This window comes from Dermacentor variabilis, chromosome 7, assembly GCF_050947875.1.
Source record: "Dermacentor variabilis isolate Ectoservices chromosome 7, ASM5094787v1, whole genome shotgun sequence".
NCBI classification, from domain to species: domain Eukaryota; kingdom Metazoa; phylum Arthropoda; class Arachnida; order Ixodida; family Ixodidae; genus Dermacentor; species Dermacentor variabilis.
The window spans coordinates 153,858,193-153,870,437 of NC_134574.1; the positions used below are offsets into that span (position 1 = coordinate 153,858,193).

Consider the following 12,245-nt stretch of genomic DNA (forward strand, 5'->3'; position numbering starts at 1 on the left):
TACCAGTGATCACAACGGCTCAATGGGAAACATACACGTAAAAGACTTGGGAAACCCCACTGTCTAATTAAAACAAACATCTTTTATTTAAGTTTTCTTTTTCTGCAAGGGGATGTTGACGGATATCCTAAAATTCAATGTACCAGCTATCCTGATGTTGGATCTACCTCTCCATTTCCATTTAGCCTTCTTTTATGTCCAAACAAGACAGACAGCTTTCAAAAAATGAAAGTAAATCTGGTGGTGTTGGCAATCTCGCAGTTCTGTAATGTTTGTAACGGGCCAGGGCTTATCTATTGAGGCCATTGGTCTCCCATGGGCCAGAGCATATCAGAGAAAGGCCCTTGCCCTTCCTGGAAATGCATGGCAGACTGACTTTCTCAGAAGTGGGGAGAAGGTTTCTATGCAAACATGTCTGAGAGCAAACATGGACGCAACACAGGCTGCTGATAGCAGCTTACTCGTGTTCCTTCCACCTGAAAATAACTGCGTATCCGAGCAAAGCAATGCCACAATGGAGTGCCAGAGATAGGGTGTGAGCAAACCAAGTGTGATATCTCAAACAGGATTAACGTTGCAGGTTGCTCAAGCTATCTGTTATGCGGAGAGCAAACTAAGTGTGATATCTCAAACAGGATTAACGTTGCAGGTTGCTCAAGCTATCTGTTATGCGGAGAGTTAAAAAAAAAAATGTGTGCAGAATGACCGCAGGAGCGGGCCACAAGGACATCACTTGGGTGCACAAGTGGTGAGAACATGTGATACAACGTCACAGGTCTACATCAATGCCATAATGCTTTGCACCCCCCATGTCGAGGTTGTCCTGCGTCTTCAAGTTCTTTATGTGCATTCCATTTCCTAGATTCACTGTTCTGTTGTAGACGTTCCCGGCAGACACCTATGAGAATACCACATGGAAGAATGGGCAGCCTGCAACGTTGCACATCCGCGAAAAGATACAGGCAGGAGTGTTAAGATTTCTGCATTTACGTAGACAAAGACCAATTAAACACCCTACTGTACCTAGACAATGCAATACATAAGATAAAGTGCACCTCTCACTAGTATTCATACAACTAGCACCATTCTTTGCTCAACTCACTCTCGGCACCTATGATTGGAAGCGCTTGGTTTGCCGACGGTGTACTAACTACTCCCTCATCTGCCACTTTCACACTGAACAAGAACAAAAGAATTTCCCGAAAAGCCCTATAGATCATGCACCAAAATAATGACAGCTAAAACCATCTGCAAAAAGCCTACGATGTCTTGACACTCAACTCTAAGCTACCTGCACTTATATGTAGCTTAAGGACCACTGGCAGCAAGGCATTGGTGGATGCCAGTGTGGCCAAACCAGTGCACTGCGAAATGGAGACCAAATACAAAAGTAATACTTTGATGGGATCTTGAAGCACTAATTCAGCGCATGAACACAAGGGCATAAGAAGGCACATGAACAAACATGCGACCTTGTGATATCCTCAGATTTATCCGCTTCATTAGTATTCCAAGATGCCACACAAACAAGCACGCGTTGCAGCAATATTTGATGGTAAGCCCATGCCAAACTTGTTAGGTTTAACCCCTCTGCCACATGTTTACCTTTGACTGAGTGCCACAATACTTCACCAGATCACAGGTATGTGAGAGAGAAATGCGAGCAGACAAAGGAAGGGCATCAGACTAACCTGGTTGAGACCGAGGTGGCGTCCTACATTGTCCGAGAGGTAGACAACCTCTCCATCGGTCGACAAAACCAGCAGGACAGCATCCAGGGCCTCCAGAACTGATGAATCGTAAGGGCTGCAGCCTGCTGATTCGGCCACATCTACAAAAATATATATATATATATATAAGTAGCCACACTGTCATTATTTATCATAGCTTACCTACAACTGCATACCTCCAAAAGCCACCAGGAAAGTTAAAAAAAAAAGAAGCAATAAGCACGAAAGAGTAAATAAAAATAAATTAATGTCACCGACGACTTTAATTCAATATTGAAAATTTGCTTTGTATTGCAAAGCACCAAACACTGGTATTTTTATGGCTGGTTAGTTATCTCCCCATTTCAAATTTTCTCCGTATCACTCCATTTCATACATAGCAGGCAACACTACGAACATTAGAAAGACTTCTCTCTGTGCTTGTACTTGCAAACAAAAAATAGTGAGCCAAGTATAAAAAAAAAAGAATATACAAGTATGCGGTTCTACGTAAAATTAAGTCTTGTACATCTTTGAAGCAAAGTATGGCATAATTATCACTCTGGAGGCATCACAAACCCGAACCCATTCGCCCCCAAATAAGCAAAGTGACTTGTTTCTGTGACCAATGGTCCGGGGTGCACGGCTTGCACTCCCGACTAAAACATAGTGCGACATATACTGGAGGCACAAAGGTGCCTGCATAATGCGTAGTTTGACATAACCTTACATCCACAAGCCGTTGTTGTAATATATATGCTGTAGAGAGAGAGAGAGAGAAAGAGAGAGGGTGTGTTTATGTGTCTAAATACCAACACATGTACGTGCGTGCTGTTTGTGTGTGTGTGCGCATAAGCGATTTCAAACAGTTACCCGAGGCAGATGAGAAATATGTGTGTATGAGAAATGAGATGAGAAACACCTTGAGTTGAGCAGGCTAGCACTGTAGTAGATGGCAAAGAGCATTCTCAGGCTTTCTGTGGATCTTCATGCAAGTTCTGCAGACTCGGCTCATTTCTACGAAGACGCCAGCATTAGCTAAAGATTGTGTCTGAAAATTACTTGCAGGTCACAGAATAAATGAAAGCTGGGCGAGTTGGAGATTATTCATGTTAAGGCTAGCATGCAGAAAGAACGAAGGGCACGGGTTGTTTGTAAACTTGTTTGTAAACAAACTGTGTCCTTTGTTCTTCGTGCATGCTAGCTTTAAGGTGAGTACCTCCAGGTCCTTAGGTGTTTGCCCTCAGCTTATGCTGTTCTTACTAAAAGCAGCATTAGCACATTTACAGTCTGTATAGATCTGCTAATGTTTTCTTAATCTCTCTCTCTCTTTCTTTTTCTTTATCTTAGTTGGTGGCCCTCCAAACTTGAACAAAAAATGGATACTTAAAATAAAGGGAGTAGCCAACATTACCCAGAGCTGTGCCTTTTGTCTCCACAATACAGCAGCAATAATTCTCAGTCTGAGAATTTGTTAACGGAACAGAAAAGGCACAACCTAAGCAAGCACGCTTCTTATGTTTCTTGCCATTTCCTTGAATTAAAAAGAATAGATAACAAATTTTGGCGCTAAAGAAAAGATCTGGTTATGTATTTTAATGCTGCTTAATAGCTTGTTCACCATATTCACTGGTGAGCACAGTGCCCCAGAAACAGTTTAGTTATTTTTAGCATTTTCCGAGTAGATTTTGTCTCAAGCTTAGAGATGATTGTGTCACTGTGCGCCCAGCTACATCATGACACTCGAGAAGAAAGCACGATGCCACCTGCCCTTTGAACAACTTCACAGTAGTCCATTTCTTTGGGAAAATGCACAACGCAAAGCTGTGGGTCCTAAACCTCTTACTTGTAGCAAATAAGCTTTCACTTTAAACCTCCTTATCAATACTCTGCAAATGTCAGGACATGTATTAATGTACATGTTCACTAAGTGTGCTCCAAAAAGAAGATACGTAACAAAGAATTCTTTCTGTTGCAAAGCATTTGTTGCATACATGCATAGATATTTCTGTAGTATTTCTCTTCCTGCCTCACTGATCCGCCTGCCTGCCCACCCACGAGCATTGCATGCCTAGGTGTGGCTGTGAATGTGTATTGCCTTTGAAGAACAGGAAAAATTACTACTACTACTACTACTACTACTACTACTACTACTACTACTACTACTACTACTATTATTATTATTATTATTATTATTATTATTATTATTATTATTATTATTATTATTATTATTATAAACAAGAACACAATGAAGAGTTCACAAAGCAAGAATGAGAAAAGTGAGGAGTGTGTAGGCAGTTGGCAAACATTCGTTTTAGCAAAATGGCTGCAGCACAATTCATGCATATGTGTTTGTTATTAGCTCTACAACTATCACAACAGTAATCCTCCTATATACATTCTGTGACCATGCAATCACTTCGGTGGTGCTGTTCAACCTCCTCGCCTGGCCACCTTGCATTTTAGTCTGGGCTAACAGCGCCCTCTCTAGGGGCAATATCAAAGTGTCTGCAAGCAGTGGCCGGCGTGCAGAAAGCGTGCAAAGGTAATTTGTGCACATCTGGAAGTCTAATAAGTGTGACAAAATTAAGCCTGTTTGCCTGAATAAAGCAGTGGCTGAACGCATAACATGAGTGGAAAGCAGCGGCTGCTGTATGTAAAGCAAAAAGGTGCTTCCATCTGTGAAGTTGGCTATGGGCATGCCCTCCAAAGAAAAAGTACAGATGAGCTTGTCCTAACAAATTTGCTGCTGTGTTTTGTAATGAGCAGTCTCTTAGTTTGCTTTAGAAATTGAGTCACTTTTGTAAAGAACTGCAATGGTCAAGAGGTTGTACCGTTATGCACCGCATGCTACAAAAGAATTGAATCAGCCACTTTTCTCATTTTGCGCACCTTCACGGACCATCACAAGATTTATGTGGCTGCGTCTCAACATGTAGTGGAAACTGCGTACCACATCTAGAAAGCTTGGCACTCGATCAGTGCCATTTGATCATGCACACAAGATTGCAATTTTTGCTACATGACCACGGCAAAAAATGGTATCAAGTGCTGTGACAGCATAAAGCCTTCAAGTATTCAGGCCCCAATCATCATGGTAAGTTGTTGGAGATGGTCCTGACTAAGTTTATCCGTCCTCTATAAACTAACTTTGCCCTAAACTTAACGGACAAGAAGGACATTGCCAAAAGGTTTGCATGGAAGCCGCTGTCGTGGAAGGTGTACAAGCTGTAGCTGCAAATAAACGGCAATGTATATTTTTTGTGTATTGTACTTTTAAAAGTTAACGTAAAACTTTTGTTCAACTAGTGTGTTATACAACTTCAATATGTAAATGTGCAAGGACGCATCTTAGGATATATGAGAGTGATCTGTTAGGCTCGTTTGTTCCTTGCACACACATTTTTTTGTGACACACCATTTGTTCGTACCGGGTAGGTGTTACTGGCACATAGATTGAGTAACGCTACTGAAGCAACACAGCAAAAAAGGCCAGCTTTAGCGGGTGCCGCATTATAACACTCTCTGCTCTATTCTGGGTTGGTGTCGCCAAGTGGGGGTGAGTGCTGGAACTAGGCACGATGACTGGCACCCTGCAATTTTTGTACTGATGGAAGTATAAAGGAAGCTATGGTTCAACAAACTATAAGTTGCACTGTTAGATAATGCAGTAACTGTGCCGAAAGCCGGGCACGTACGTTATGATCGCAAGTGTTGGTTGACTTCCAGCCAGACCCTTCAGTTTTGTGCTGTTTGCTCAAGAATCCAGGCGTTGGAAGATAAGCTGCCACAATCACCTCGCACGGCGCCCCAGAAGTCAACAGAGCGTGGCGCAATGTCTACTGGCTTGTTGACTTTGTGAAGTGGGAAAGACGACAATTGTGTGATACAAGTGGTCCTATCGGCATCACACCTGCCGGCAAAGCAATCAAAAGGCTTGCAGTCTCTGGATGTGATACATTCCATTCATCAAACTTCACAATCTTTTATGTTCCAAAGGTCACCAGTGAAACAGAGAAAAAAATACCTTATTTTCTTTTTTGTAGTGAGCTAGGATGAGGGGATCTGAAGGATTCAGTGTTTTGGTAGTTATTGCCATATGAAACAAACAGACAATGAGGCCAGAGAAAGTGTAGGGGAACTAGTTATGTTTAATTCAAATTAAGAAATATCAAGGAAAGGGCAAGTGAAAGTGGACAAAATTACAAATAGCCTCAGGTAGGAGTGGAACCCATACCTTCTGCACTAAGCATGCGGTGCTGTATCAACTATGCTGCCTCAAGGCATCAAGGCTGCCAAATTCGAGACCCCAGCTATTTGGAAGATGTTCAAGGATATGTTTTTTTTTAATCTGAACGAATAAATAGCGAATCTACACCAAAGGTTCTTGAAAATAACAAAACAGAGAATGCAGGAATGTGCACAATGCAATCGCAGAACTGCTTGCTGAATTAGCATTGTCGAGAGACAAAAAAGTGATATACACAGCTATGTACCTACAGCTGCATGGATAACTGACCAGTTGTGTTGAAACTGTACAGATGTGTGCGAGTTTCTGGTGTTTTAGTGCACTTGAAACATTATTACCAGCCTATCGGAAGTAAAACAAGTTCAAAAGGATAGCCTCTATTCTGTACTTAAAAAGTTTAAAGAATATCTGTAAGACAATTTTGAGATGTAGATGGGATACGGCATAAAATCCTGCAAAGTGGTAATTCTCATTCCAATCACCTAGCCCAGATTTCATGAAGCCTCCAAAGCTCGATCCTTGACAATATAGTGGCAATTATATGTAAATGTCTGTACAAATTTATTATAAGTTTTTTTCAGGACTGACACTTCAACAGTAAAAACATTTGCCAGTTGAGTCATTTCACTGGCTTCCCAGTCTGCTAAACCTTCTCAACATGAAACTTTCCGCCTACGGCAGAAGACACCGATAGCAAAAGATAAGCTTGAGCACAGAGGTAATCTTTTGACAACACAATCATGCCCAGCTTCCAAATGGCTGCCACTAAAAGGTGCAGCTGTCCCTAATCCCTTGATATCGTACAAAACAACTAAAAGGGACCGTGCATTCTTCTTTTACAGTAGAAGCATGTGGAAATACTCGGACGACAAGGGAGCAGCATTTGGTGTTTGTATGCCAGCGTGGCTCTTCAAAGGAGGCAGGTTCACTGGCAACTGTTAGAGGAGGCAGTGTTAGGTAGCAGTAGCAGTTTTACATGACCAAGGCATTTCTTAGACATCAGCAGAAGGCTTGAATCGCCTTCGCACACACTTAGCAGATGCCTTACAGGGCATGCCTTAAAGAGAAAAACAGCTTCAGCTGTATTAGTGAATTCAGCTTCTTGAATATCAGAAAAGGCGCTCTTGTCAGGAGAAAAGGATCAGTAAGCTAGAAAGAACTCAAAATGAAAAAAAAAAAGAAAAGGGAGGTGGCACCCCTTTGAAGTTCTTGCACTAGCTCACTGTGATGTCATAGATTTTAAAGGCAGCTACTCAGGCCTTAGCGAATTTTTTTTACCAGTAAAGATGGACTACGTTACATTTTAAAGGGAGCCAAAAAATGAACTTGGCAAGCTTCAAGGACATGTACTGTGCCGAAATGACCAAATTGTGGGAAAATGCATTGAAGCTGTGATGTTACACTGGTTTAGAGCTGCTGGGCTTTCAATTTGATACTACATAATCTGAAGTTAGGCTTTCATTTTCTCTTTCAGTAATCATCGTGTCACCGGGAAATTAACAAAGATAGAGTTTTGGAGGAATGTTTTATCAGTTTAAGTTGATTTAGCATTTCTCTTCAGTGTCCCTTTATTGTGCACAAGGCTTTCTCGCAATACACTGTGGGCAGTGCTACTGCTTTGGAATGCATAGGTGGCTGCATGCCCACATAGTAATCCTTTAGCTTGGTTTGAAGTAGCAGGCCTTTTTGAAGATTCGAGTTGCATAATGATTACATGGACTGTTTATAATCAAAACATATGTGCATACATGTTGATTTTGAGAAGTGAATTTCAGTTGGAAGCCAGCACTTGTCTTCACTATGTTCTTCCTGTTCTTGTTTAGTTTCCATGCTGTGAATTTAGCCTCCGACATCGACAGAAAAAAAATGAAGATGAGAGACCACCCCAACAGTGACAAAATTATGTATCCAGAGGAAAGAAGACAGCACAGAGTGCATAAGACTGCTACTGCAACTGACTATAAAAGCTAATAATTTTAGCAATAGTACAAGAGGAATACTAAAGAAAGCTTTAATTTCTTTGGCTTTCCTGTATACTCATGAGGGCTTACATTGCACCGCAACATTTGGTTCTTGAGCTGTAGTGAAAGTGCCACAAATTACACACCACACGAGTACCTGGCACATGTGGCAAATGTTCATCTTTTCAACTGCAAGCCACGGGAACTTAGGAGCGGCTCACCAATAAACCCTCATATGCTACCATGTGGCATCAATGCTGCCAATGTCACGACCCTCGCTATGGGATGCGGAAAAATAAGAAAGTTGTGGGGCGGTTTGTCTACTTTCATCTCCCCTTTGTTCATTATTTATTCATTTCATATAGACAGAAAAAATAATTTCAGATATGCTTTCCTCGACTTCACTGTCTGTTGGCTTCATGAGGGAGAACAGTGCTTTTTATTCAAAGCAACAACTTAGCAAACCCTAGAAATGTCTTCACAAAATGACACTTAGTCGCGCTGATGTCAACATGACCTGGCAGTAGAGGCTGCACTTACCAGCTATTGGCTCAAGGATCTCACGTAGACGCAAGTAGCTGATGGCCAGACGCATGACCGAGGCTTTGTCCAGCTGGCAGGCCACATTCTCCGGAAGCGGTAGCTGTTGTGACAGCTCAGTGAAGATCTCTGACTCTTTACTGCGCCGGCATCTCGCTGCGTCCCGTGATTTCTCTTTGCGTTTTTCAGAATTTTTGCTGCAAAGACCGAAAGGAAAACAGTGTGAGACCAACTGCACCCTTGAAATTAAATTAGCATAAATTATTATGAGGCCAGTAAAGTATTCAGGGACTAAGGCTCGTAAATATTGCTCGACGTTCATATGCACAGTAATTCCAAGGGCCAATGTCTGACTTCCAGGTAAATGCATCCACCGTATGCCCATTTAGCAAGAGTCAGTGGATCAGGACATAAAGAAGCAAGCCTTATTTTTCAGAATGTGCTGTTCTAGAGGACACACAAGACAGCACATAGTGACCAGAACAGGGTGGTCAGGAGAAGTGTCAGGCTGACATCAGTGCAATAAAGGGTCACTCTGGATGCCATATCATACAAGAGTGAAAGTACAGTTGAAAGTGGTGAATTAACGGCCTCAGCTGGAGAGCACATAATTGAAACCACGCAAATGACTAACCTGAATAAGCATATCAATGAAACTAAAGTCTCGCTGAAAGAATTTTAACAGCATTGCACTGCAGATTAAGCATCTACACAACAAACACATACGCATGCAGTGACAAAGCATGCTCAAGTGCAAACACAACATATCAGCACTTATATACGTCCGCACAATTTAACTATGCTGAAGTTAAGTTTGCCATAATTACAAAATCACTCAGTAATGGTGAATGGTGGATGTTCCAATAAATGGATACGATCCTAATGAAAGTGGACATGATGACAGTGGAAAGTGGAAGTATCACTATCCGATAGTGATACACTAAACTACCCAGACCACTTGCATTCAACAAGTCAGCACCTGGATTTGTTGAGCAACATATGAGATAGTCCTGTTCTTTGCAGTGAGTGAACTTCGAGAAACACAAAATCAAACAGGAATCTGAGGTAGCCAAAATGAGCCAAGCATTACCGAGCATGGTGTTTGACAAACGAGAACAGTGCACTGCGCGACATGTCCCACAGTTCCTCAACGAATGGTTGCCATAGGAAGGGTGCTTGCGAGAGACTAAGCCTCCACACACACACACACACACATATGGCTAGATGATAAGAACTAGCTGCAAAAGAAAACCAGAGCAGCAGGGGGCGGGGAGCCTTGGAGAGGGGAGACCACATGTGGCTTTCCCAGCAACTGGGGCGTAAAGGATTGAGTTATCAAAGTGGCTCCCAATCTCGTTTAACACTGCGGCAAAGTGGAATGAGCCTTTTTTCCTTCTGGTCGCAGTGCACACGGCAAATGGGGGCACTGCTAAGAAGTCAGCTGGCTCGGTATCTTAGGCACGCCGCTTTAAGCCGCTGCAATCCGACAGTGACAAATGGCAACAGCGTGATGCAATTGGCTAGCACGAACGTACAAAGGCACCGTCTTGTTCACACGCGTGCGCCCTCGTATTTTTCTCCAAAAGGCCTCGAAACGTGATGTGAGTGCGCTTAGAAATGTACCACTTTGTTTCGCACTGATTGTAGATATCTCCTTGCAGAGCCTTACTTCTTAGATAAACACTTGACAAATGACATATTCTGCTCGTTTGAGAACTCGCACAGTGCCAAGTGAACTGCCTTCATGTTGCGGGACACCTAGCAACAGGTATAATACGGCATCAGATTTCTATCTGTAGATTATTGTTCAGAAAGTATGTTTGGACTCCGCACATGTTTAAACAAAAAGAATGCTGTAACATACATACACACACATGCACAGAAAGAAAGAAAGAAAGGAACAAGAACGAAGGAGATATTCCTAAATAATAGATACAAGCAGAGGTACTACAGAACCAATGCTGAGATAGTGCCCCTATCTATCCTGAGATTTTCTCAAGGCCTTGCGTGACACGAGATTACTAGTCTCCTGCAACAGGCAAGGAAGCCTTGCAGGTGGGAGGGGTTAGAAAGCTCATTTTTTATAGCGTGCCACTTCTGTTGTTATTACACTCTCCCATGAAAAGAACAACCTTTCAGTGATTCAAAGCCACGTGCTTATCGTGCCGCAGCTTGGTGAAAAAGCGACAGAAGTCACACCACCTTAGAAATTACAAGCGCGATTAGGGCTGCCCTGTGCCAGCGGCCTGCAGAACCAGGTTGCAGATCTCACAGGCCGGGTTCATTAGAAACCAGCCCCTCAGAGCCACCAGAATTCCTACGCACGCACTTCCTCACAATTTCTCCTCACTTGTTACACACATAAAGCTCTCTGGGCACGTCCGTGGTTGTGTCCTTGTTCTTCTTTTTCTTTCTTTCTTTCAGCTGTGAATTTAATCAGTGAGTCAAGAATGAACAGACGGTAGGCCAGGAAACAAAAAGATAAAAGTGACGTCCCCCTGGCAACCGCAGACACAGAGGTGAGATTAGGGTGAGAATGCGAGGAACAGTGGCCGGGAGGAGTTGCTTCGAAAACAGGTTCTGCGAGTTGGCTCCCCTCTGCTAGGGGAGACATGCTCAGGGGCCAATTAAATGTTGCCCTCCTCCTCCTCCCCACCCCTTGTGACACGAAAGAAGTCCGAACAGGAGCCCCCTCCACCCCCTCCAGGGCAAGCCCCGTGGCAAAGCAATCTTTTGAAACAGATGAGCAACCACTGGCAACTTTGAACCCAAAGCGCAGAGCACAAATAAAGGCAATGGCAATTGTGTTTTGTTCCTGGAGGCGGCAATCACTGTAGGAAAACCTGTTCCAAGTGGTAGTAGCGGAAGAAGACTAAGCAATAGAAAGAATGTGCTTGATGCACGAGTGAAAAAAAAAAAACTTTCTAGGGAATAAATTTTTCATTCTATAGCCAGGACTGACCACAAAGCAAAGAACAAGAATATTTGGCTCAGAATGTGACATTGGTCAATCTTGGTAACATGTTGCTTACTTTCGATAGAGAAGAAAAAGCATCTGTAAATGCTGTCTAAATATTTCCACCTGCATTACAGGAGAATAGCAGAAAGTAGCTATTAATTTTCGCACTAATTATTCAGTATCAAATAACCCGCACAGGTGACTGCTTAATCCCTCCTTAAGCGAACTGTTATGTCCCAGTATAAGGCGACCTAGTTATCATTTTATATTTAAAAGACTGTTCTGCAGTTACCACTACTATGCTTTCGGTCAAATTTTGCCGCGAGATTGCATTTCGTTTGCGTTGAACGAAACACTTGGCATCCTTGCTTTCGGTATTCATCTAGATGGTATGTATGATCACCATAGTATGCACACCTCACCATCAGAGGTGTGCATGCACTTTTTTCTTTAATTCGTCCAGTAAAGGCTTGATCCGCCCACTGTGTCAACCCAATCAGTATGCAGCATGCCTTTCACTTGTGTAAATCACCAGCTCGCCCAAATTCAGGGCTGCTACTTTGGACACTCAAATTCCACCCACACTGTCAAATTCTGCAGTGGTGGCGTGTTGAGCGAATCAGAGGGCAGCCGAAGCAGTCCCATGAGCCAATCAGAGCTGGTTAGATGGCGGAGGGGCGTAGCCAGGGGTTGGAGGGGGGTGCACACCGTGCTCGTTCCCCTCACTCTACCTTCCCCTAAGCCGTCCCCGGTCATGTGGACCATGTGTCCCGAAACGGTTCGCGTGCAAATTCGCATCGTGTGCATCACGCTTTACACGCCCCTCT

The 12,245-nt window shown here is 43.0% G+C and overlaps 1 protein-coding gene across 1 annotated transcript in view; it reads right to left on the reverse strand.

Annotated features, from left to right (window-relative positions):
• Positions 1 to 12,245, reverse strand: part of LOC142588189 (hypoxia-inducible factor 1-alpha-like) — a 245,344-nt gene that overhangs the window by 112,956 nt on the left and 120,143 nt on the right. The window contains exons 2-3 of the mRNA XM_075699711.1: positions 8,460 to 8,656; positions 1,692 to 1,831 (exon numbers count right to left, since the gene is read on the reverse strand). Coding sequence (XP_075555826.1) covers positions 1,692 to 1,831; positions 8,460 to 8,656 — 337 coding nt within the window. The remainder of the gene's footprint in view (positions 1 to 1,691; positions 1,832 to 8,459; positions 8,657 to 12,245) is intronic.